Source organism: Cucurbita pepo, chromosome LG03 (genome assembly GCF_002806865.2).
Source record: "Cucurbita pepo subsp. pepo cultivar mu-cu-16 chromosome LG03, ASM280686v2, whole genome shotgun sequence".
In the NCBI taxonomy this organism is placed as follows: Eukaryota; Viridiplantae; Streptophyta; class Magnoliopsida; order Cucurbitales; family Cucurbitaceae; genus Cucurbita; species Cucurbita pepo.
The window spans coordinates 4246567-4271596 of record NC_036640.1 but is presented as its reverse complement, the minus strand read 5'-3'; the positions used below and the strand labels follow the sequence as shown (position 1 = coordinate 4271596).

The following is a 25030-nucleotide window of genomic DNA, read 5'->3' as shown; positions in this document are numbered from 1 at the left end:
AACTCCAACAGAATGTTCATCAATGAACTAGTTTATGATACCTTAACAGAGCAAATTCATTCTAAAAAGCGAGAAACTTTTAGTTCCATCAATGAACAATTCCTCCATAAATATCTATTATCAACACCAAGAACAAGACTCATCCAGATTGTCCAACACCATCCATCTCCAAAGCAAATTCATTCTAAAATTAGCATTTACTTAGAGCTATTCATCAAACTTTATGTATGACAGATGTCAAATGCGTATTCATTTAAACATATAACGAAAAACAATAATAATTTGAAAGGGAAATAGATTCAAGAAAGAGACCTTTCTGCTTCATTTCATCAGTAGTCTGTGTAGCTAAGCTTCTGAAAAGAGAGCTTCTGTTCGTCCTGGAAAGTAAGGAGGAAGACAGGTAAACAAAATATGAGGGCAGCCATCAAAAGAAGATCCGAGATAAACAAAATCTGTGTTCTTATCTTCAATTTTCCTCTTTATGGCTTTATTACTTCCTCTTTGCACTAATATTTTGATCTCTCTCTTTCTCCTTTCACGAACAGTAGAAAATCAAACCAATCATACATGCTTACATTTGCCATTACATATTGGATAAAATGAATATCCCTATCATGGACCCTACTTATCAGGGAGCTTCAACATCAGGAAAATGAGGCTCTGTATGACGCAGATCACAAGTGCTAATAACTATCCAGTAATGATCTTCATTTACTTAGTTTTTAAGGAAGACATAAATTACATCCACATCCAATTTGATCTAAGTAATTCATATAAGTAGCTAGCTAGCCTAGCCCTGAAAGCTTTGAGAAACTCAATCATGTCAGAGTTTAGGCAAGACCTGCATCAAGAAAGGGGCTTGAATATAGAAGTCCTAACCCAGTTCTCTAATATGACAGAGAGCATGTTAGAGGGTGGCTTGGAGAACTTATTGGGCTACCATTTCCAGTTACCAGAAAGTACAACTCCCAGCTCACTATCCAATTTTCCTTGTGTTACCTTACTGAAATGTCAGAACGAGTTTCCGATAACTCGAACCGGTCTACTGGTAGATAACGCTCAAGAAACCATGAAGAGAAAAGCAAAACAAGAATCGGAAAGCAACTCAGGAGCGCTTTGTGCAGCCAGGCCTTTGAAAGCAAGTGTCAACTCTTCAACAAATTGTTTCAGTTGTTTTGAACTTTTAGTTTTCTCATTTCTTTGTTTACTCAGAACTTGGGAGGAGGAAGGAAAAGAAGGAACTGTGAGAAAGAACAGGAAAAGCCTGCAGAAGTAGTTCATGTTAGAGCAAAACGAGGTCAAGCTACAGATAGTCACAGTTTAGCAGAAAGGGTATATTGCTGAATTATAAAATGTTTATTCCAAAACACAATTTTTTTAGAGATTGATTTCTTGTTCTTCATATTTCAGGTGAGAAGAGAGAAAATCAACAACAAATTAAAATGCTTGCAAAACCTTATTCCAGGATGTCACAAGGTAATTCTTTTTTCTTGTCCTGTTTACCAAAACGTTGGAACCTCAATTTCAAACAAAATCTCCATATTATTTTGCAGTCAATGGGTATGGCAATGGTGTTGGATGAGACAATCAATTATGTTCATTCACTACAGAATCAGGTTGAGGTGAGGAACATGGTGAACTTTTCGTAAGTATTAATAATGTTTTACTCTAATAGCACTGAAATATTTACTTTGTTCTTGAATTCAGTTTCTTTCAATGGAGCTTGCAGCTGCATGTTCCTCTTTAGGCATAAATTTTGGCACGGGAGCTATCAGAAAAGCTTAGGTACTCCCACAATTTCCCAAAAGTTTATTAACTTTTGACATTTTACTTTCTAATAATGAAACGTTGGGTAAATCAGTGCCTACTTTAACTGATTTTGTTTAGGAATCTTCTTCTGGAATGGTGGGAGGAAGATGCTTTTTTCTTTTTTCATTTTGAAAAGTAAGCTACTTCCTTTATGACTAGGAGAATGAAAAAACTGAAAGAAACTTATAGACACATTTATTTCAGTTCACACAAGTTCTTCACTCACCTCACCTTTTTGTCTTCATGTCTACTTCTCCTTGCTCAAGAGATTTTTCAAGCCCATCGCTAACAAATATTGTCCTATTTGGACTTTCTCTTTCGGGCTTCCTCTCAAGGTTTTTAAAACGCGTCTACTAGAGAGAGGTTTTGCACATCCTTATAAAGAATGCTTCGTTCTCCCCCTCAACCGATGAGGGATCTCACAACCTACCTCTAGATAACTTCTCTCAAGAGTTCAAGAATTAAATGAGAATCTGCCATTCCGACTGAAGAAGAAAAGAAACAAGGCAGGAAAGGGGAAGGGAGGGATGCCAAGTGCAGTGATATTGATAGATCAACATAAAAACGGTGTTGATTGGCCAGGGGAATAAGGGTAGGAGTGGGATGGGTTTAAAAAGGAGAAGGATAAAAAATAGTTCTTGTCCAGACTTGACGAAAATATCTAAGAATATGGTGGATCAATTGAGCCATTTTGATTGGTCAAAGCTAAAATCCCAGGCAGTAAAACCATATATTAATGTTGAAGTACTGATGTTTAACCTTTAAGCATAACCCTGCAGGGAACAAGATCACATGAGGAACAGGCGACAGAGAAATAGATGAGGAAATGATAAAGAGAGCACAGTTGCTTCCACTTCAGTAAGCCCTTTTGACTGCAAATGGGGCATTTGATATCTCTAGGCAAACAAGATAGTGTTTTCTCACAAGTCCACAAAATGTCGAAAACAAATCTATCAGAGAGTGATGTATCAATTTTACATCCTACTGTAAATTGCATAAAGCAAAACAGGGCAACCAATTACCTAATATTGGCTATGTCTGGTGTGATTTTGTTATCCTGTCTGCAAATCATGTCTACTTTTTTAGACTGTGATTCTCTTTTCACATTGTACTGTCATTTGATGTCTTCAGCCAATAGCTTAGGCTTTTTAAAACCTTAAACTGCCAAATGAAAGAAACAGATATATTCTGAAAATCTGAAGCAAAATATGCAGAACAGGATTTAATCATGAGACATAAAAAGTAACCGTGTAATGTAACAATTAGCTATACAGAAGATTTGATGTAACAGCCCAAGCCCACCGCTAACATATATTATCTGTTTTGGTCCGTTACGTATCACCATCATCGTGATGGCCACGTTTGTTAGGGAGAGGTTTCCACACTCTTATAAGCAATTCTTCGTTCCCCTCTCCAACCGATATGGGATCTCACAATCTACCCCCCATGGGGGCCTAGCATCCTCACTGTCACACCACCCGGTGTCTGGCTCTGATACCATTTATAAAAGCCAAAGCCCACCACTCATAGATATTGTCCGTTATGGCCCGTTACGTATCTCGCCGTTAGCCTCATGGTTTGAAAATACGTCTGTTAGGGAGAGATTTCCATACCCTTATAAGCAATGTTTCGTTCCCCTCTCCAACCGACGTGAGATCTTAAGTACATTGAATAGTAGGCTATAGCTAGACAACTAGAAATTAAGTACAACTTGGCTTGTTAGTATAGCCAAGTGACGATCACCATTTTCTTAGATATTATCATTGTGTGGTTCAAGTTTTCCAAATAAGATCATGCATGTGTATTATACAGTGTAGTAGCTGTATCTCCGGTGTAAATTAAGTCAATTTACAGTTGACTCAATTGACAAAAACAGTTGAATTGTATTGATACAGACAATATCATAAACATTTGTAATGTGTCTTGCTCTTGAATAATTATTATATGTTGAAACATTGAATGATTTTCAATACAAACAATACATTTAACCGAATTTCTCTTAGATATTGTACTTAGTACTAAGATTTACTCTTCCCCAATGATCCACAATAGAATTCAGTGTACTTCATAAAGTTTATATGAGCCAAAGGAGCTCTACTTTTAAAGGATATTATGTCCACAGCTTTTACTTTTTAGAGTGATATGAGTAAAGAAAGAACTGATTCATAGACAGATGTGTTGGGCAAATTTGATCCACAATGCTCACTCTATGTTACTTTCATTTGTCTCAATACACAAATCTGGCACAAACACAACAAAATATCCATAAAGAAAATATATGAAACAAGAGTTGCAATTCTGGGGCCACATAAGAACACACAAAATACAGTATATGGACTAAAATTAGAGTGTGTAAAGAGGGTAATTTGCATATAAGTGGCTATTGATTGGCCTGTCCCAAACCCAAAAATTGCTAGCTTAAACGCAAGCCACATCTTGACCCAGCAAATGATTTCACCTACCTCTCAACCTTCAATGGAAGAAAACCTTGGAAAATCAAATAAATCAAGCCCACAATAAATAAGAACATAATGCTTTTACATGATTAACAGGTCTGTCTGCTAACAACCGGGCATTGCAGACTTCATCAGGGACGTCTCCTACAGGATGTTCAAATCAAAGTGTGTGGACCAATTCCAGATACTCTCTAAAACCCACTTTTATCTCACACCATCTTTCTCTAAAATCCAAAATTCCACAAAGTTTAACTCATTCTTATGACACACCCAAATGGAATGGCTCTCTCCTTCAGGTAAGGAGGAGAATAAGTGGTGTTTAAAGAACGAACACCAGCTGGGAACAACAGATAAACAAATTATGGAAGACCCCACAAAAAAATTGAACAAAAACAAAAGAAAACAGACAGAAATTATAAGGGGGTCTAGTCTAACCGAATCGGTCCTACAGACAAACGATTAGCAAAAAGATCCAGAGGCCATGGGCGATTAAAGAGAATGAAACTGTGGGGGAATAGTCATTGGGTCATGTCAGCAAAGACAGTGCATATACAGAGGTGGGGTTTGTGGGGCTTACCAATGCAACATCAGGACCGAGCAGAGTGGGCTATCGGTATCATTTGCCTTATGGAATCTCTCTGAATCCTCAAATCTGTACCAACCATTTGCTTCCATGATCTGAGAATGGCAATATGAAAAGTCTTTTGAAATTGTTGAACAACAGATTATCTTGCGGTGGCGGGAAATCGAAAAGTATTTTGTTTCTTTTTATTTTTTAACCCTACCAAACAATTCCTGACTGTTGGGCTTCAAAACGGCCCAACTATATATTTTATAAACAATTCCTGACTGTTGGGCTTCAATACGGCCCAACTATATATTTTATTAACAATTCCCGACTGTTGGGCTTCAATACGGCCCAACTATATATTTTATTAACAATTCCCGACTGTTGGGCTTCAATACGGCCCAACTATATATTTTATGAACAATTCCTGACTTTTGGGCTTCAACACGGCCCAACTATATTTTTTAAACAATTCCTGTTGGGCTTCAATACGGCCCAACTATTTGTTAGCCGTACCAAACAATTCCTGACTGTTGGGCTTCAGCACGGCCCAACTATTTTTTAGGCGTACTAAACAATTTCTGGATGTTGGGCTGACACGGCCCAACTATTTTTTAACCGTACCCAACAATTCGACTGTTGGGCTTCAAGACGGCCCAAAAAACTCGACAGTTGAAATTGGGGGAGAGAGAATCGTCGGTCTACTTGCAGAAGAAGAAAGTTGAGTGGGACGGTGACACGAAACGGAGTTGCAGAGCCAAAATGTAATGAACTCTATTGTTTCTCAATTGACCTCCTTTTAATTCCTCAGCCGTCGACGGCGTTGATTCATCGGCGGTCAGCTTCGGGAAATGATGTCACCGGGATCAATGTCTCAGGATCGAGGATCTTCTCCTCATTTCAGGTTTTCTCTATATAAATTTCCGATTTCTTTCTTCTGTTCCATTTGCATATTGTAGTCCCAGTTCTCTGGTTCTTCCCTTAGCGAACTTGGGGGTATAGAAGAAATTTAATTTTTTGAATCTTACGGTTTCCGCTACGTTTGAAATGGGAAATTTCTGCTCTGGCGTAATTGGGATTAGTCCGTAGTTTGGGACACTACCGGTTGAATTTGGATGCCTTAGTTTTCTACTTAATCTTCTCACCAGCTCCACGAAGCATGAATGGTAACAAACATGACATGTAGTTCAAGTTTTATGTCAATTTATTTGTGGGAAGTGGCTATAATGAATTGGGAAAGAGATGAATCGCTTAAGTGAAAAGATTACACAGCCTAAATCACCATGCGAATCCTTCAATTTAGTTAATGGGGAAAATCAGTGATTAATACATATTTTCCTCTTCCTGTGTTCAACACGCTCATGTTGTGGCGAACATTGGTGAACAATTTCTTGGCAAAATAATTCTAAATGGTTTTATTGATTCAATTGACTGCTATTTTATGCTAGTGTAGATCAGACAAACGGGTTGGTTTATGTATGCCTACTAGTATAAAGTTGTATCCATCTCTTATCTTATTGTATGATTGCTATTTCATGTTGGCGAGTTGACCTTCTTTGCAGGCATACACCGTTGCAGATAATCCACATGCTTGGAAATTTCTTTCGGATATGGTCAATCTATTCGATGTATCGCTATTTTTCTCAGGCTGGAGCTTCAGTTGTACTTTTTCTCTTTTGTTGTTTGGGCCCAGCAGCCATTATATTTTTGACTTTGCAAAAGCCATGGAAGGGAAAGCCCCTTCCAAATACCCAGGTGAAATAGGAAAGTTTTGCTCTAAGAATCAAATGTTACAACCTCATATTATTTCATCAGTTGTTTATTTGATCTAACCTGCTGTTTTAGGTAGTTCCTTCTGTGATAAATGGTGGCATAACAGCTTTGTACTTTATCTTGTGGGGAAAGGGTATTAAAGCCTGTGGACCTCTGAGGTGGGTGATAAATATACCACTTGATCTTCTTTTTGGCTCATACACATATAATGCATAGGCGCACAATTTGCTTCAATTTACATATTAGGTGGTCATGTTTTATAGAAAATTTAGCGTCATTAGGAATTGAAATGCTAGAACTACAAATTGTTAATAGAATAGGAAAGATTGGACATTAAATACTTTTCTGATTCTGACCCTCGAAGAAAAGTTCACCTTAAAATCCTAGGGCTATATTGTGGAGGAAACGGTTGCTCTTTGGGAAACCCAATGCTGTTTAGTATGCTGTCTTTGATTTTTGGATCTAATAACTGTTGTAATTTACCAACTTGTGAATAATTTATTTCTTGATCGGTTTGAAAAAGATTTTGGTTCATACTTCTATATGAATTTGATGTCTTGGATCTTCCCTCACGGCATGTGTTTCATTATTTGTTCAAATATTTGGTGAAAGGGCTTAAAAGAACGATTGTGCTGTGTAGTTCCTAATGTTTTTTTTAGGTGATGTGATTGGGAAGAAACGAGATGTTCTTTTTTGTACGTTTAATTTGGCAAAGTTGAGAGGATACTTACTAAACTAGAGTCAATTGGTTCAGTTTACTTTGTTTTAGAAATGTCGTATCAGTAGACTGTCTCTTTCGCTAGTTTGTGCAGAAGATGTTGTTTCTTGTAATTTTTTCTTTTATGTTATGAGGGTGCAGAATTTCTTGCCCTTTTTTCCCCTTTTTTTTCATACACAATACTTTTATCAATAAAGTTTTGTTTTTTAATGAAAAGAAAATGAACAAACCACTCTGCATTCTTCTACCTGGAACCATGAGTCATTTGGAGCTCACGTAGCAGTGATTTAGGAATTTATAAAGGGATGGAATGTGAATATTTATGGATGCTTTATTTCTTGGCCATATATATTTTTTCTTGCTTTCTGTCCTCGAGATCCATTTATTTATTATTATTTTATATCTAGGGCTATACTTGCGGAGTATTCTGGTGCTGTCCTTGGAGTGCTTTCTGCTGTTTTGTATGGTCGGAGGGGCTTTGTTTGGAAAAAGGTTCGGTTTAATCTACATGTGTATTCTTCAGCGTCTTTGTATTCATTTGATGCTGTTATAGGCAGCCAAAGAGATGAGGGCTTCAATTTAATATATAATTTATTTCTAAGATTCTGCTCAGATATTGTTAGCTCTTTATTATTATGTCATCCACATATCTACAGTAGGTAGGTTGTGCTTTATGTGAAGTCTTCTTCTAATTAGCCCTGCAGTTTAAATTCAAACTTGAGATTATTTCAGTTATAGATAAATTACCAGATTCTCCTTGAAATATCATATCAGGTTGGCGGTCTCGTTGCGATGCTGGTATCTTTCTACTTATTATCACAAGGGTGGGCCATGGCCACACATTTTCCCTTCTATATCCTTTGAAAGTTCAATTGGAACTGTTTTTTCATATATTCATTGCGACTTGTGTGTCATTTTCCCGTCAACAATTGTTGTTAACTTAACCTGAGACTACCTGCTAAAGATGGCTCCGACGCTGAGAATCAGACAGAACAAGTGTTGGGTTTGAAAGAAATGGCAATTCCTATCTTTGCTGGAATATTATCAACATTGAGAAGGGTCATTGCTCGGCGTGTTTCACTTAAGGTGTTGTCTAATATACAGTTTACTTTGCATTCTTCTTTTTGATATCGAAACTACCAAGGCCATTCTGATGTGAGATTACCTTTACAATACGCCTCAGAACCAACTTAAAAGACGACTCCATTCTATAACAATGGCTTCGGCGACTTGTTTTCTCTTTCCTATGGCCATGTGGGACATGATAATTGTAAGTTTCAGCAATATTTCATGAATACTCTAATTCTCGAATTTATGTTTGATTTTTCTTCATTGTCATAACTTCAGGGATCAACTTCGGACAACGACAGAGAGCTTCCTTTCTCCACTTGGGCATTTATAAGCACTACAATATTCGGTGTTATTCTTATATTCTACGTTGACAGCATTGCTGAAGAGAGGTAATAATATAAATCAAAAGTAATGGGGATTCCAATGATGGAAATGTTCAGTATTTGTCCTCCATTCTCCCCCCTTTCATTCTTTACTAGGCATGGTAAACACCTAACAGTTACATGCTTCGTTCTTCCCCGAAGCGAAGGATTATAACCTCCCAAGTCCAAACAAGAAATTAGCTAAATACTAATTGAGCATGGGTTGTGAGATGAGTGGTTAATTGGTTGTTGTGTCTTACGATCTTTCAAGTATATCCTTCTACATGGAAAGAAATGAAGATTGAACACCACGGAACTTTGCTCATATCACATGTGTACATGTATATATTTGAAAAGAGACAAATAGGATTTTCTGTTATGGGCAATAGTGTTTTATTCAATGGCCGTGTCTGTACCGTCTTTATCTGCCAACTATACTGTCACGGACATCCAGCTAAAATTTGTAGAATTTTTACATTAGATTACAGACTATTCATCTGTTTCGATCATTTGAGGACTCTGAAAATGACAATACTCTTATTTATTTGTAGATTGCACATGGTTTTTTCTTCTCCAAGACATTTGGTGGTAGCTGGTGGAAGCATCATTCTTCTGGAGATTGTATACAAGATGGATTTTTCTCTAGTTGGCTTTGTTATCTGCTGCTCAATTTTGGGGTTTGGTATGCTTAAGTTTTCGTCTATTTTGTTGTTATTGCCCGAATCACTATAAAGAACACGGATTAAATTTGCCCCTGTTCAAGCCATTTGATCCATCTGTTTTCTATCCACTCTTCCTATGTTTTCGATTTATTCAATTGGATTGACTAAATACCAAATGCCAATGTAGGGATACATGAAGCAACTTCTTTAGACCGCAGTAGAAAAGATTCTTCTCGGAATCATGATACATCAAATGGACTGTTGGACGACCAAGATCAGCTATCTTCCCTACCAACCTGATGTACGTTCGTATTACGCTTAGCTTTATTTTGTTTTCGTGTTTTAGAAGGTAGTTAACTGTTGCATCATGTTAGAGACTTGAGAAGTAATATTTGTGTCACTTGATGTTAGTAAATGATTGATATTCATTTGTATTGGCACACAGTTAGAGAGAACTTTGTGAGCTTAATCAGGGATCCAAGAATGGATGTTTTGTGACTATTACCCCGAACGAAGCCTTTTTTTTATTTGGCTGCCAACCGTGCTGCACTCTAATGCATCATGCAAATGGACACATTGGTCTCGCATTCCTTGCCTTAATGCCGAGTACGATCTGCTTTGCAAGCAGCCTCAATTTTTTTGCTGAAAATATGTAGCGCTGACCAATTGTAAGGTCCTTGAAACTTGTATCCTTAGCCTCTAATTTACGTCTTTATTTGATCTGTACTTTGTACTTCAAACTTTACTGATCCATGGACTGATGATAATTTTCATATAAAGGAATTTCTTTGTTCTATCTTTCTTTGAGGAAGTTCTTGGATCGTTCTTTTAGATTCCATTCGTTCGAGTAGCTAGCACTTCTTGGTCATTACGAAACTTGGAAGATTGGACACTTTTAATGCTATGGTTTGAACCCAAACATAGACTTGCAGGCATCAAATACTCGAGAGCGAAACAATGGAGTTTACTAGGTGCTAAAACTTTGCATAGCTTTCAAGTTCTGATGACATTTGCTAATAAGAGCTTAGAATAACAAATCCTGACGAGATGGGTGAGAAGCATCAGTTGAGATGTATTCTGCCTTGTCACGTACCATGTTTTGCAGGACCATCTCTATGTGTTAATGCTTTGGTGATAACATGAATGAGGACTCCTATGGGGCAAAAGAAGAGGCAAAGAGACACAGAATGTCGAGTTTCTATTTGATTTTCAACTCCGTCGTGGAAAACCTGCCTGCAAAATTCAGAGAAGAATTCTTTTCCTTTTAATGTTACGAAAGTTTCGATTTTCCTGGACGCTATTAGCAATTATATAAAACTAACAGCATAGATTAGAACAGCAATTTGCAAGGCAACTAAATGAAAAGGAAGAGAGAAACCTTGCAGCAAAGAGATCAACAACCAGCAGGTGAATCCAAGCAGAAGCTAATGTCATTTCGCTAGAGAACATCTTCAAAATACCAGACAGCTGAACATTCACAGTGCCACAGACAATGAGTTGAACAATACAATACAATACAATACATGGACTAAAACAAAACAAACCCATACGATATCGTCGAAATTTCTCGAATGATCAAATAAATACTCACCTCTGGCAGCCAATATTTGCTTGCAAAAATAAGCTGCAAAGTTTCGGGTGTCCAAGAAAGGTACAGAAGATATGCATATAGAAGCCCAAGCACCGCATATGGTATGTTACTTTGCATAGATCTCTTAGTCTGTAGAAATCAAAAAGATGTCCTAATAATTACTGTGGAAGTGGCTTTGGAATGCAGCAAAATAGTTCAAATTTAGCATACCAATTCTGATTTAGGAGCCAGAACCATGAGGCCATAAAAGGGTAGAACAGCTACTGTACCTAAAGTAAAAGCATTGCTAGCAACCTGAGCGTTAGCCAACCCTGTAAATGAAAACATAAAGTCGTTTAGAAATAACAGAAGAAAGGAGATTCTTCTTGATCTTTAATTCAATACATAAATTATTTGGCTCTCTTCGGTTGGCTACATGTTGCGTATTAACAACAATTCCCACCCGAGTAGAAGCATCATAAATCAAAAAATGATCCTACAAAGACGAAACCATATAGAAATGATAGACTCAAAGGCCCTGAAAATATCGAAATCTACAAAACATTCTAAGAGAGGGTATGAAAGATCACGAGATGCTGACAGGAGAGAAGATCTGTAGGACTTTTTGAAGGATGTTTTTATCATGTTCTTGCAAGAAGCAATATTATGGATCATAGGCCGTAAATTGGACAGACGAACAAAACATGTATCATCCTATTGAGGAGATTCACAAAACAAAACGTCGATAGTCACAACCATTCAACAGAGATGATTATAGCTACTCAACTCTAAAAACATTCAGTAATTTAGAAGTTCAAAGGGCAAGTGATTACATGAGGCATGTACTCCTCCATGAATTTTCTTGGACAAATCCACTCTTGCAAGTTTTGGTTTAATAGCAATTCTTGATCCTGTAATGAAACTCCAGTTTCTTGATACATCTGCAGTCAAGTCATGAACTGATAGGCCTAAAAGATCAGGCCTATAACTTCTTGTAGAGATGGAAGATCTTAGGCCATGTCTGACATCACAACAGGGCTTTGTAATCTGCCCCAAGTTTTCGACAGGAAATGAACTTTCATGATGAGGAAACTCCAAAAGTTGGATAAAACAAAGCTACAAATCTTAAAGCATACAGAAAAATCAAAGAATACAAGCAGAAGATGGATTAAAAAGCACTTATAGGGTCAAAGAAGTGTTCCATATGCAAGTGACAGAGACCCTCCAAGTTTAACAAGGTCACAATTAGACGAAATTCGAGGCAAGAGCCAACAAAGGCTACGATTAACCAGAAAATTTAAAGTTCGTAAGCAACTCAAGCCCACCGCTAGCAGATATTGTCCTTTTTAGCCTTTCCCTTTCGGATTTCCCCTTGAGGTTTTTAAAACGTGTCTGCTAGGGAAAGGTTTCCACACCCGTATTAAGAATGCTTCGTTCTCCTCCCCAACTGATGTGGGATCTCACAATCCACCCCCCTTCGGGGCCTAGCGTCCTTGCTGGCACACTGTCTCATGTCCACATCCCGAAGAGCTTCCTCCTCATTGGCACATCGCTTGGTATTTGGCTCTAATACCATTTGTAACAGCCAAAGCCCACCGCTAACAGATATTGTCCTATTTGAGCTTTCCTTTCTAGGCTTCCTCTCAGCGTTTGCTAATGAGAGGTTTACACACCCTTATAAAGAAAGCTTCATTCTCCTCCCAACTGATGTTGGATCGTTGAAAGTGAGCATAAGCAACAATAGAAGCACCATGAATCATCAATATGTACTTTAAGCCATGATCATACAAGTAGTTCAAGAATGTAATAAGAAGATCTTCAAAATCCATGACACAATACTCAGTTTGAGACTAGATTTGTAGACTTTGTAAGTTAATCCAACTCGAATTTGGAGCAAAACCAATCCAAGAGTATATTTCCCTCTTCATTTTGGGATTGATTTAACCCAATGAACATTATAGACAGTGAATTCCCAAATCATTAAACAAGAAAACCAAGCACAATATGAAATTCCAGATTCACTTGAAATCAAAATTTGGAAGCAAAACACAACGATTTCAGTATCACAACTCAGTATAGATTAAGATACACAGATCTGAGAAAAACAAACAGACAAGAATCATCAAGAAAACGCACCTTAATTGAGAGAGGGGAACTGGGAACGCAAGAAGAATAAAGAGAGAAAGCCATGTTGCAAAGAACGATAATGGCGTCTTCATCAAACCCTAGAAAAGTTAGTGAGTTTAAAGGGAACGAGGAACTAAAAAAGCGGTAGACAGAAAGTTTAGAGAGAAAAAGGAAGCGTACAAGTTTGGCACTTAGATATTAGAAGAGGTGTTCGTCCGAAAGTGGTGTTGGTGAGTAATGCTTATCGTCTCCATTGTTGTCCTTTCCACTTCTTCTCCACTTTCCACTTTTTGTTGGTTTGTGATGAGACCCATTTCTGAATTGCTTTTCCTGTTTGCTTCACACCCATTCTCACAGTAATCCCTCCACTATATACTCTCCTTCTTCCACGCCATAACCTTTTATTGACTCCGCTCAAACCCCCTCTTTCTTCTGTTTTCTTCTACAACCCTAAGGTCACCGCTACCCTTCTCGTTATGTATGGTCGTTAGACTTACGTTTTAAAACGTGTCTCTTATCACAATCGCACTTTTAATGGCAGCGGACTTGCAATTGTGCGGCACTCACTCTCCAACAATAATTGAGCTAAGCCAATTCGTTCTTGTGTCGCCTACGGCCAAGCAACGTATGCTCGAGCCTCTGGCCTCGATTTTTGAAAGAGACGTTATATAAGCAAGGAATAGAGAAATAACAACAGTTGGGTAGAGAGAAATTCTGTCACGTAGAGGTTTTCATTCCTCTCTTCAACTAATATAGGATCTCGCAATCCACCCTTTTTGGAGTCAACGTCTTTACTAGCATCCCTCCTAATGTCTGATTCTGATATCATTTGTAATAACTCAAGCCCATTGTTAATAGATATTGTTCGTTTTGGCTTGTTATAAATCATCATCGACTTCACGGTTTTAAAATGCATCTACTAGGGAAAGAGTCTACCCCTACTCCGACCAGTGCACACATCGCTTATTGACTGGCGTTTGCATTTTTTTATTTTTATGATTATTCGTACCATGATGAGATAAGAATCCACTTATCTTTCATGTGCTTTAACGGTACATTTCGAGATGATGTGACATGTAAAATAATCAAAACTACACATCGTGCCTACCACACATGTTCTAGGTGCCTAAGTCACATATAGAGAAAGATGTGTCACATGTTCCATGTGGATTAACTTCAATATTCCTCTCGAATTAGATCAAAATAGATTGAAAGTTTAGCGCCATACTGCAAAAGTGTTTTTTGCAAATTTATCGTAAAGATAATAATATTAAAATTTATTTGACCGTGCTCGGGTTGTGAATTTTATAGTCTGGTAGATCGAGATGACAAGATGAGATACGACGTTGTATTAAGAGACTTTGGCCTCGAGCAGAGGCAAGGTCGAGTCGAATGACTTGACCTAGCGTAGAGGCAAGTCGGATCTGTCGCAGATGATTGAACATGCACGCGCAGTCGGCGTGTGTAGTTGAACAAATTTGAATTCTGCACAAGCGATGTTCGATTGGTGAAGACAAACCTCCTAAGATTCAACGAATCCACATAGCCGGGACGAAAAATATATATAGGACAAATATTTGTGTTACTTATTCGAAATTGATAAGGTAAAAAATCATAATGAAAAGTAATCTAAATTAAAATGTCAATTTTATAAATTATTTTGAATCGAAATCATAATTTTATTATTTAATTGATTCTTTAGTTATTTTATTTTGGAGTAATATATTTTTTATTTGGAGAACTGAGCTGATATTAATATTTAAAACTAACTTAAATACAAAAATTATTAGAATAAACTTTTAATGTGAAATATAATTGAATTTTATTATTATGATATTTAATGATAATAAATTATAATTTTAATAATTTATTTAATATTAATTAATTATAATAAAACCGGCTATACTTTTAATAATATTAGGCTATACTTTTTAATAATATTAGAATAATTATTGTCATGTAGACATTTAATAATAATTAATCATATTTTAACAATTTAATTAAAATAAATCAGTGATAATTTATTTAAATGTCTATTTAATTTATTTTAGGAATAAAAGTTTATGAGAAGAATGAAATTACTAGTAAATTATAATGAGTAAAAAAAATTATTTTTTTAATAATTATAACTAATTATTTATAATTGATTATTTCTTTTGACTAATTTTGATTAGCTTATTGTATCATTAATGTATCATAATTTTAAAACATAAGTAATTAATTTAAATTAAATTTATAATTAATAATAATAACTATAATTAATTAAAATTAATTCAATATTATATTGAAATAATTAATTTATAAATGTTATTTAAATAAATAATTAATTTTTTTACTAATTTATTAATAACCTTTTATAATTAGCTCACCTAAAATAATTTATTTAGATGATATTTGATTTTTTGAAATACAACGTAATATTACTAATTTTTCAATTTAATCATTTTAATTATTTACCATAAAAAGTATATATAATTTTATTAAAATCGAGGATAATTATTATGATTCATTGCTAAATAAATTATCCTAATTTAAGGCATTTTATTATTCATTAATAAATGAAAATTAAATAATAATTTAACTAGTTAAAATGATTTTAATAACTTAATAAAAAATATCAAATATTTAATCTTCTTCTATTTTTTAGTGACTAAAAGATGTCAAAATTAACATTTATTTGGTTTGTTCTTCTATTTTTTAGTGACTAAAAGATGTCAAAATTAACATTTATTTGGTTTGAACAATTTTATTAGTACGATTTCAAATCATGCTAAAAAATTTATAGCTGTCTTTTGATTCAAATTCTGGCCATGAAATGTTACCAAATGGATAAAAAAGTTCTAATGAACTATCAATTCTGACGAATAAATACACGAGAAGATTTAAAGGTCCGTTTTATGAAAAATGGTCCTTATACTTTCTCCTCTTTAACTACATTTTGGAAAACAATTTTCCAGTATCTGCTAATATACATGTGCATGCATAAAAGCTTATCTCAACAATCAACGAGAAACACGTTTAATTGTCTCTCTACTATATCGCTACAAAAATGCTACAAAAATTTCATAATTTGGTAACGTTATATACTAATATAATCAAATAATTCAAAATTTTCAATTATAATTCAATTTCAATCTCATCTAGTTTGGTAAACTTTAAATATTAGTTTTTTTTTAAAATATTTCAAAATGATCATTTAATTTAAAGTTGATTTTTAGCCTATTTAATAAATCAATAATATATATATCTGTATATTTTAAGTTAATAAAAAAATATACTTTTAAAGGACTATTTTTTTAAAAATGGTATTCAAAATTTATAAAAGATTTAATATTTAATAAAATTACATGTATATTAATAGATTCAGTGAATTTGAACGCAAAAAAATGAGACATAAAACAGAATACAGATGACCTACCAAAAATGTTGAAAGCAATCCAAATGTCTAAAATTGTAATTTAGATAGTTAGTAGATAAGTTCAAATAATTCACTAAAATTAAAAAATAAAAAATAAAAGTAAAAATAAAGGATTAAAATTGTAATTTATTGAAATAATTTACTAAATAATAATAAATAAATAAAACTTTTAAAAGTAAAAATAGAAGATAATTTTTTTTTGAATTAGCGGTAATTACCACACACTCCAACTGCTCAACGCCAGCTCAAAAGCAACACACCATCATTTTCCTTTTGTCGGAAAAAGAAAAAGGAAAAATAAATTCCAATTTCTCCTTTTTTTAATTTTCCAAAAATAAAATCTCCCCTGAACGGCGTCGTTTCCAGCGGTCGTCGTCCGTTTAGCGTTTACCCTCTTCCATTATAAATAAAACCCACCTCCGTTCTAACGATTTTCTCCCCTCCCGTGGCGGTGGCTTAAAGCTCCAGCTTTTCTTATCTCTTTGTTGGGTTGGGTTCCTTCAGGTCTCAATTTCTATCTCTATTACGCCTTTTCTATGGAACTGATCTGTTCTTTGTCTATTTTTATCCATTTCTTTTTCAATTCTTGTGTGGTTTCCCGAAGATTTTTCGTTCCGATTTCTTTGGCTGTTGTGTGGTTTGTCTATTTTTGTTTCGTTTTTCCCGGATCTAGACGACTCTTACCTGGTTTTCCTTAATCCTAATTCTATATATCCATGTTGTGGTCTCGCGTAGGGTTTGTCCTCGTTAGGGAAAGGTTGATTCTGAAAAAGGTTGTTCGCGGTTTTTAAGGATCTGTTCTTTGGTAGTTTTTTTTTTTTCATATAAAAAGAGATCTATTCTTGTTTTCTTGGTCTGGATCTCAGATCTGTTGCTGGTTGGGAAAATTTTTGAAGTTTTTTGTCCAAAAAATTAGCTGAAAGGTTATGATTTTGTGTTTTTGTTCATGGAAATTGGATTCTTAGCTCAGATCTGTTGATTCTAAACTTAACGAGATTTGGATCTGTTGCTTGGCTATAGTTTTAGCATTGATAGAATGGATTTTTTTACTAGTTTTCGATCAGATCTGACTAATTATGAGATTTTGAGCTTTGATTGAATGAATATTTGGCTAGTTTTCCATTAGATCTGACTGTGTTAGAGTTGCTGTGTATCGATTGTCTCAAAGCGGGTATCGGGATATTTGCAGGCGTTCTTCTGTGGATCTGCCAGTTTCAAAGATGAATCATTATATTGTTAAGCAGAATACGTTTATTTCACGTGAGGAGACTAAGGGCTTTGCCTCAATCTCTGATCTGAAGGACCCAATTGTCTGCCCAAAGCCCAGGCGACTCGCAATTCTTGCTAACAATCACATTAAACAGCCCTTAAGATGGCACCAAACTGAGTTTTGTGATTCAAAAGCTGGGGCAGATCTCCTAGATATCATCTTAAAGAAGGCAAGTTCTAGTTATAAGTTCAATATTTGAATATGATTTGGTATCATTATCATTCATTATAGAGCTTTGGTTTGTTGTCTGGATTTCAACCTTGTTTTCTTTCTGTTTATCATACAATATAATTGACTTGAACGTTGAATGGCATAGGGGTCGGAACAATCGAGCAGCCACGTAGCTTCGTCGCCCCCATATTTTAGTGGGTCTCCGCCGAGCCGGGCTTCGAACCCATTAATCCAAGATGCGCGGTTTGGAGATGAGAAAGTGAGTCCTATGGCAGCATTGCCTGCATACTCCCCATCAGGTCTGTCATCTCCATCGTCTGCATCATCGAAAGGAGGAGGGTGTGCGAGGATGAAGTTTGGTCTAAAACCGGCTGCAGTTAGAGTAGAAGGATTTGATTGTCTTAGTAGGGACCGACAGAATTCTAGGATCCCTGCAGTTGCTNTGGAAGTGTAAATAGAGAATGGAGCTTAAAGAGTGTGCTGCAACAAAACATTTCAACCACAGGCCTAAAGCTTACCTTTTAACAACCAGAGAATTTGAGAACCCATCATCTCTAGTAGTAGTAGTGTACATATAAGATGTTTTTGCTGGTGATCATCCGAATTTGTTGTCTTTTTTTTTGGTTTTTTAAGGTAGCTTTGTGTGGGACGGTGGGAGTGTTTGTTTGAGTGACAAACAAACCTTGTATTGTAGAGAAAAAGGTTTGGGTTTGGGAAGGGATGAGTCTTGTTTTTTTCTTTTTCTTTTTTTGATGATCACCATGAGTTTTAATGTATAGAGTTTTTTGCTGTTTGGTTCTTGGTCCATTTGCCATGTAAATGTATTGTGGTAATTATTTGTCCCATCTTCTTGGATTATTGTTTGTTCTATCTTCTTTTTCGTTCAGCCATTTTATTTAGGATGTTTGAGAGTAAAATGTCTAAATTTGTTCGAGGCTTTGTTTAGGATGTCTGCGAATTAGATTAACATTTTTGTTGGTTTTTTAGATCAGCACACGAAAGGAATGTGGTTCTGGATGTTTGTGGAGTTGTGTCTTTTGTACCATCATGGGATTGTTAGTTTTTTCTCGGGATAGGGGTAGGGAGACCAGACCTATCATATCATGTCGATAGCATATTTGAATCGGTGAAACGAAGATTTTGAGTCATTTGCTCTACCAATTGAGTGATACTAGCCATTTCATTTTCTACCCATTATCCTTATTTATTTTCATAGCAAATCGGTAAGACGAAGATTTTGAGTCCTATGCTCTACCAACTGAGCGATATTGACCATTTCATTTCCTACGCATTATCCTTATTTATTTTCATAGCAAACCGGTGAGACTAAGATTTTGAGTCCTCTGCTCTACCAATTGAGCGATACTGGCCAATTCCTACACATTATCCTTATTGTCAATAGTCACCAACTCGGTGCAGTCATGTGACCTACAACCTTTACTTTTTGAGTTTAAGACTACTTCCTAATTCTCGAACTCCCACGTTTGTTGTTATTAATTAATAATTGTAGTAGATAAGAAATATGATATTAGGTGGTAGGTTAGATTGTGTTCACATAAAGTAGGATAAAATAAAATATGTAAAGTAGGTTCAAATCTTGGTTTTTGGATCGTTAAGTTTGGTAAAATCAGCACAAAATCAAGAATCTAAGAATTTAAATTAAATATGAAATGAAAAAAAAAAAGGTTGAGTTGATTGTTGTGGGAATCGATCCATATCCACCCAAGAAAAAAAAGTTTTACTTATTGGGCTTTGATCAAACTCATTTTGCACGTGGGCCTGGGCTAAAGACTTCCAATTGTTATGAGAAGCCCAGTGTCATTTGGGCCATAAACAGGCCCAATTAAGAATCCGACAAGCCCATTGTAAAGGAAATAAAATAAAAAAAAAAGAAAAAAGAAAAGAAAAGAAATGATTAGTCATAGATGAGTAAGTAATTATAAATAAGAGATTAGTTGAATTAAATAGTTGGTACTATTAGTTGCGTGGTGGTAAGGGAGGCGCCCATAGTCCCACACTAAAACCACAAACCACAAACCGGAAATGGAATTCAAAACTCCGGACTTCCCAAAAACCAGGAGTCCCATTAACCTGACGTTTTTCCACGATTATCTGGGTGCGTCCCCCACACGCGCTATCCCTCCTTTTCCCTTTCTGCGTTGCATGAACGGCACATTTCTCCCTTCTTCTTCTTCTTCTGCCACGTGTCCTCCTTCTTTCTGCTCTCCATCACCACTTGCTAATTTTAGCAAAACAAAAGAAAAATTATTTTAATAAAATATATATCTTTTAAATTTCTTACCCCAACTTATTATTCAAATAATAATAAATAAATAAACATTAAATTACATTAACAAACTTACAATTGTAAAATTTGCTAATTTGAGTATTCGATTTAATGAAATTAAATATTTATTAATGATTTAATCACAATACCTTTTATTTTTATTGATTACTTATTTAATATATTAAATTATAGTAATTTTAATTTTCGTACATTAATTACTTATTTGATTAGATTAATATTTATACCATTAAATTGCACATTTTTATCAATAAATTAAGTTAATCTTTTTTGTTTGTTTGTTGATTATTTATTAATTCCACTAATATTTTATGCATTTATAATTTTTTATTTGATTAGATTTATAATTTAAATAATTGAAAAGAAAATATTTTTGGAAAAAAAAGTTTTTATTTATTATAAAAGCACGCGATTTATACAAATTAAAAAAAAAAAAAAGAAAAAAAAAAATTGAAACCGTTGGCTACGGGTTATAGAGCGCCCACAGACCCGCAAAACCGGACAAAACCAGCTCCTGGTTTTGGTTTTTGTCTCTTTGTCTTAAAAAAAACAAAAAACAAAACAAAACCACTCTTCTTCCATCTTCCTGAAAACCAGGAGATTTCTCTAACCTCTAATGATATTTATTTATTATTTTTAATACCGGGTGCGTGGGCCCGTATTTATTCCACGTTATGTGGCAATTCGACCATTTTCTGACAACCTCAGCGCGTTTTCCAACACGCGCCTCCTCTTTTTTTGGCTTTTTTTGCATGTTGTCTTCTCTTCCTCCTTTATTTCCACCCGTCGTCAGCTTTGAGTTAAATTTTATGTAATTTACTATTTTGCCCTCCTTATCTTCCTTGCCACTTGCCTCCTGGGATTCCTTATTTGTGCCGCGTCGGTCGAGGGCAATTTAGAGACTGCAAACATAATAATAATAATAATAACAATAAAACGAAACCCACGCGCCTTGGATCTCTCTACTGGGATTTTCTAATATTTATTAACTAGGATCAGTTTTCAAATGTTTATTATTATTTTATTTGTGTAAAAAAATTAATATATACCCATACAAGTTTAAAAATAATTATTAAAAGTAATTTAAAAATGAAAATGGATAAAGCGAGTGGAAGACACGCAGAAGGAAAGCGGGTGAAGAGAAGAAAAGGAATGATATTTGGGTGCTGGTAGAGCATGGAAAAGTGGGTTCAAAATCCAAGCTCCACGAGCATGGAAATTGGAAACCGGTTATTTATTTATTTATTAATATTAATATTATTATTATTATTATAATTATTTTAAAACTGCGTGCTCCCATTTTCCCTGAAAAACCCGGTGCCCTCCCAGATTGTATTAGCTTTCATTTCTTTCCCCCTTAAATAACCTTCTGTACTTTCTTTCTCATAAACTTCAACAAACCCTTTCCCCCATTTTTCTCTCCCAATTTTATGCTTCCGATTCCCTTCTGCCATTGCTGTTCTTGATCAAAATGCGGATGAGTTGTAATGGTTGCAGAGTTCTTCGCAAAGGTTGCAGTGAAAATTGCAGTATTCGACCTTGTTTGCACTGGATCAAGAGTCCTGATTCTCAAGCCAACGCTACTGTTTTCCTCGCCAAGTTCTATGGCCGTGCTGGACTCATGAACCTTATCAACGCTGGTCCTGATCATCTCCGTCCTGGTTAGTTCTCCTTGATTTTCTCTTATTTCGGATCGGATTCTATTTCTGATTTTTGTGCATTTTGATTGAATTTTGTTTCCGCTTTCGTTTTCCAGCAATTTTTAGATCTCTTCTCTATGAGGCTTGTGGCCGTATTGTGAATCCGATTTACGGATCGGTTGGATTGTTGTGGTCTGGTAGTTGGCAACTCTGTCAGGCGGCTGTTGAGGCCGTTCTTAAAGGTGCTCCGATCACGCCGATTAACTCTGAGGCGGCGGCTACTGGTGATGGACCGCCGTTGAAAGCCTACGATATTCGTCACGTTTCTAAGGATGAAAACTCCGCTGCATCTATCGACGGCGGAGTCAATCGGCGAGTCAAGACTCGGTGCCGGTTCAAGCGGTCTGCGGTGAAGACGAAAGCGTGTAAAGGAATCTCATCCACCGTGGATGAGTCGACTCGACGACTGTGTTCCATCGAGTTGAACCGATCGTCAAGCGGCGAGTCGTCGTTGAGTCACCAATCCGACTCTCCACATGTTGAAAACGAGAGCAAAGAAACCGATAGCATGATTTCAGTATCGACGGCGGAGTTCTCTCCTCCTCCAGTACTGCCAGTTTTATTCCGATCAGAATCCACTTCCGTACAAAAACGTCCAGGTCACGGCGGCGGCACTGTGCCAATTCCGCAAAGCGAATTAGCTCTAGAACTAACTCTGGGGATGAAGCCGGTGTCACGTGCCGAGCACGTGATTCCAATGAAGAAGCGGAAGATTGAGACCGACGTTGGGTTGAGGCCCAATAACAACGAGGCGTGCAATACTGTATTGGGCCTTGATTTTGCAGCCTAAAAGAATGGCCCAATAGTGAGCCCACACCCACAACGACGGCAACCATAATAAGAACAGAAAAATAATAAGCAAGAATAAAAGAGTGGACAATTTTGACGGCGGGGATTGGCTATCTACGGTGACATAGAAGAGATCTCGACCATTTGTTTAGTTCGTTCCGAGTTGCGCTTTCTTGTAATTTACTGTTTTAACCCTTTCCCCTTCTGTATATAAAAAATGGTCTCAATCTGTATAGAAAAGGACTATCCTGTAAAAATGCAATAGGAGGCGAAATGGTTCTTAGATTCTCATTTATTTATTTTTTATATTTTAAAATATTTCAACATTCGTATTAAAAACCCCAACATACGACCTATTAGTTTTTAATTTAAAAAATGTTAAATTAATATAAAAAATACGACTTTCTGCTTATTAAACATAATTATTTTTTAATTATAGTATGCTTTTTAACTTTTTAAGATATTTTTTAAACACTATTATACTAATAATTAACTTGTTTCCATCTAATCGAAAATATATTTTTTAGAATATTTTAAAATTTTAAAGGTATTTTTTTAAGAATATTGTTTAAAATGAATTTATATTTTCTTTTTAAACTTTTTATTAATTAATCCCTTTTAATATTATATTCCATTGTTTCAGCATGTAAATATGCTAAATAGAAGTCAACATAGTCAGGTTCAATGGATTAGGATTTGGCCGCCGACAAAATTGAAATCATATAAAAAACATGTAAATTAATTTTTGGTCAATTAATTATATCTGAAATGTCATCTTAATAAATCAATTTATAAGAATTTAAGCTATAATAAATAAAGTTTTTCGAAAATAATTCAATTTCCGAAGCATATTAATAAAAATAGTTCAAAAAAATTTGGGTGAGAATTGGAAAATTCAAATAATTCAATCTTTTTTTTTTTAGCAATTAATTCCAATTTCCAAATAATTTTGAGTAGAAAAAGGCCCAGTGGCCCACCCTTATCTCAAGCCCAGTAGCTCAAGTCCAAGCCCAACATAAGAAAGCCTACACCCCAAGCCCATTAGTAATCGCTAAGCCCAAATGAAAGTCTCAACAGATTTACCTAATTATATGCATTTAAACATAAAAAAGGAGTGTTACTAATATATATATATATATATATATATATATATATATATATATATAGTTTATTATTATTATTATTATTTTTTTTTTAAATTTAGTATCTATCAAATTTAAAAAAAGTTTAATAACTTATTAAACACAAAATTGAGAATTCAGAAACTTATTAGGCAATAATTTTAGAACTGAGAATTTTAGAAATTATTGTGGACATTGATATTTAGTCCCGACCCGTCTAATTTGTATAATTTCAAACATATATGTTCCGTGACAAGTTGACTAAACATGTTTTTTTTTAGAACATGCTCAAAAGACTGTTGGTAATTTGGAACAAAGACATACACACCATGTAATTCAAACAAAAGGTTTGTACTTATAATGTTTGATTTATTCTTTGTAGGGATTAGAAAAGGACACATCTTGGCTAGTTTCTTACCTCCTACTCATCTTTATCATAATATTTTATTAATCACGATTCTACTATTAGATGAATAAGGATCCGATCGAGCTAACTTTACGAGGTTAAACATGTCTAACTAGTATTATACGTTCATAACTACGCCAAGTTATTACTAGCTACGTAAATGTAATTCATAGTATAGGAATCTAAATATTTTGATACTCGACAATAAAGAATTAATATCTCCAACATCAATAATGAAGTGCTTGAAGTAGGCATACATACATACTATTGCTTTTAAAAATGTATATTTCTAGTTCTAGCGTTTAGGGTTTAGGGTTTAGGGTTTAGAGTTTAGGGTTTAGGGTTTAGGGTTAGGTTAAATTTAGGTGTACTTTGGGGGATATGAATAATGGGAAACAAGGGATCCTCACCTACCATATGGTTTGTTCTTTGTTTAGTGAAATAATTGATGTGACTTGCTTTGCTTCATTTATATGAACACATAAACATCTCCCACCTCCATTTTTTTCCCATTATAACTTTTGTTTCAAAAACTTGGTATGAACATTTTGAATGTTAGCACATGCATGTTTTTAAAAAGTTTTAAGTCCATTTTGATTATTTACAAGGTTGTTTAGGGTTAGTTTCATGGCTCCCTGTGATGCCCGAGTAAAACAGAAGTACATGAATGAATCGAGACTACATTTGAATGAGAACGACGCTCGAGTAAAAATGAGATACATGAATGAACTGAG

The 25030-nt window shown here is 35.2% G+C and overlaps 5 protein-coding genes and 1 long non-coding RNA gene across 7 annotated transcripts; 4 read left to right on the top strand and 2 right to left on the bottom strand.

The window, feature by feature from the left end:
- Positions 1-38: 38 nt before the first annotated feature.
- Positions 39-4997, bottom strand: LOC111789731. The gene is made up of 3 exons (XR_002814380.1): positions 4843-4997; positions 2832-2970; positions 39-377 (listed from the first exon to the last, which is right to left on the bottom strand). It is a non-coding gene; the product is annotated as an uncharacterized LOC111789731 (long non-coding RNA).
- On the top strand, positions 731-2897 carry LOC111789730 (transcription factor BEE 3-like). Its single transcript, XM_023670402.1, has 6 exons — positions 731-1138; positions 1213-1332; positions 1411-1476; positions 1554-1622; positions 1708-1785; positions 2589-2897. Exons 1-5 carry the CDS (start codon positions 821-823, stop codon positions 1783-1785), a joined length of 651 nt encoding a protein of 216 aa, XP_023526170.1. The 5' UTR covers positions 731-820; the 3' UTR covers positions 2589-2897.
- Positions 4998-5546: 549 nt separating the features above from the next.
- Positions 5547-10215, top strand: LOC111790809 (zinc transporter 5-like). Its single transcript, XM_023671873.1, has 11 exons — positions 5547-5737; positions 6396-6588; positions 6679-6764; positions 7732-7816; positions 8099-8177; positions 8280-8410; positions 8508-8594; positions 8672-8784; positions 9309-9439; positions 9607-9720; positions 9865-10215. Exons 1-10 carry the CDS (start codon positions 5685-5687, stop codon positions 9717-9719), a joined length of 1071 nt encoding a protein of 356 aa, XP_023527641.1. The 5' UTR covers positions 5547-5684; the 3' UTR covers position 9720; positions 9865-10215.
- A 106-nt stretch (positions 10216-10321) lies between these two features.
- On the bottom strand, positions 10322-13473 carry LOC111790810 (protein ABA DEFICIENT 4, chloroplastic). Of its 2 annotated transcripts, none has more exons than XM_023671875.1 (7): positions 13297-13473; positions 13126-13202; positions 11823-12036; positions 11221-11321; positions 11011-11139; positions 10798-10886; positions 10322-10652 (listed from the first exon to the last, which is right to left on the bottom strand). In XM_023671875.1, the coding sequence occupies exons 2-7, from the start codon at positions 13177-13179 to the stop codon at positions 10505-10507; spliced, it is 735 nt and encodes a 244-aa protein (XP_023527643.1). In that variant the 5' UTR covers positions 13180-13202; positions 13297-13473; the 3' UTR covers positions 10322-10504. The 2 variants fall into 2 exon arrangements, with proteins under 2 accessions (XP_023527643.1, XP_023527642.1); XM_023671874.1 differs by having other exon boundaries at positions 13126-13214; positions 13297-13468.
- Positions 13474-16921: 3448 nt separating this feature from the next.
- On the top strand, positions 16922-18845 carry LOC111791243. Its single transcript, XM_023672506.1, has 3 exons — positions 16922-17038; positions 17724-17973; positions 18121-18845. Exons 2-3 carry the CDS (start codon positions 17755-17757, stop codon positions 18427-18429), a joined length of 528 nt encoding a protein of 175 aa, XP_023528274.1. The 5' UTR covers positions 16922-17038; positions 17724-17754; the 3' UTR covers positions 18430-18845.
- A 2730-nt stretch (positions 18846-21575) lies between these two features.
- LOC111791545 (LOB domain-containing protein 41) lies at positions 21576-23064 on the top strand. The gene is made up of 2 exons (XM_023672930.1): positions 21576-21941; positions 22037-23064. The coding sequence occupies exons 1-2, from the start codon at positions 21752-21754 to the stop codon at positions 22768-22770; spliced, it is 924 nt and encodes a 307-aa protein (XP_023528698.1). The 5' UTR covers positions 21576-21751; the 3' UTR covers positions 22771-23064.
- The last annotated feature ends 1966 nt before the right edge of the window (positions 23065-25030 follow it).

Coding starts and splice junctions, on each gene's coding strand:
- LOC111790809 (XM_023671873.1), top strand. CDS start 5,685: ATGATGTCACCGGGATCAATGTCTCAGGATCGAGGATCTTCTCCTCAT. Junction 8,411..8,507: donor CTCGGCGTGTTTCACTTAAG/GTGTTGTCTAAT, acceptor AATACGCCTCAG/AACCAACTTAAAAGACGACT. Junction 9,440..9,606: donor CTGCTCAATTTTGGGGTTTG/GTATGCTTAAGT, acceptor ATGCCAATGTAG/GGATACATGAAGCAACTTCT.
- LOC111791545 (XM_023672930.1), top strand. CDS start 21,752: ATGCGGATGAGTTGTAATGGTTGCAGAGTTCTTCGCAAAGGTTGCAGT. Junction 21,942..22,036: donor TCCTGATCATCTCCGTCCTG/GTTAGTTCTCCT, acceptor TTCGTTTTCCAG/CAATTTTTAGATCTCTTCTC.
- LOC111789730 (XM_023670402.1), top strand. CDS start 821: ATGTCAGAGTTTAGGCAAGACCTGCATCAAGAAAGGGGCTTGAATATA. Junction 1,333..1,410: donor GTCACAGTTTAGCAGAAAGG/GTATATTGCTGA, acceptor TTCATATTTCAG/GTGAGAAGAGAGAAAATCAA. Junction 1,477..1,553: donor TTATTCCAGGATGTCACAAG/GTAATTCTTTTT, acceptor ATTATTTTGCAG/TCAATGGGTATGGCAATGGT.
- LOC111790810 (XM_023671875.1), bottom strand. CDS start 13,179: ATGGCTTTCTCTCTTTATTCTTCTTGCGTTCCCAGTTCCCCTCTCTCA. Junction 12,037..13,125: donor GTTCCCCTCTCTCAATTAAG/GTGCGTTTTCTT, acceptor AACTTGGGGCAG/ATTACAAAGCCCTGTTGTGA. Junction 11,322..11,822: donor TGGAGGAGTACATGCCTCAT/GTAATCACTTGC, acceptor TTTCATTTACAG/GGTTGGCTAACGCTCAGGTT.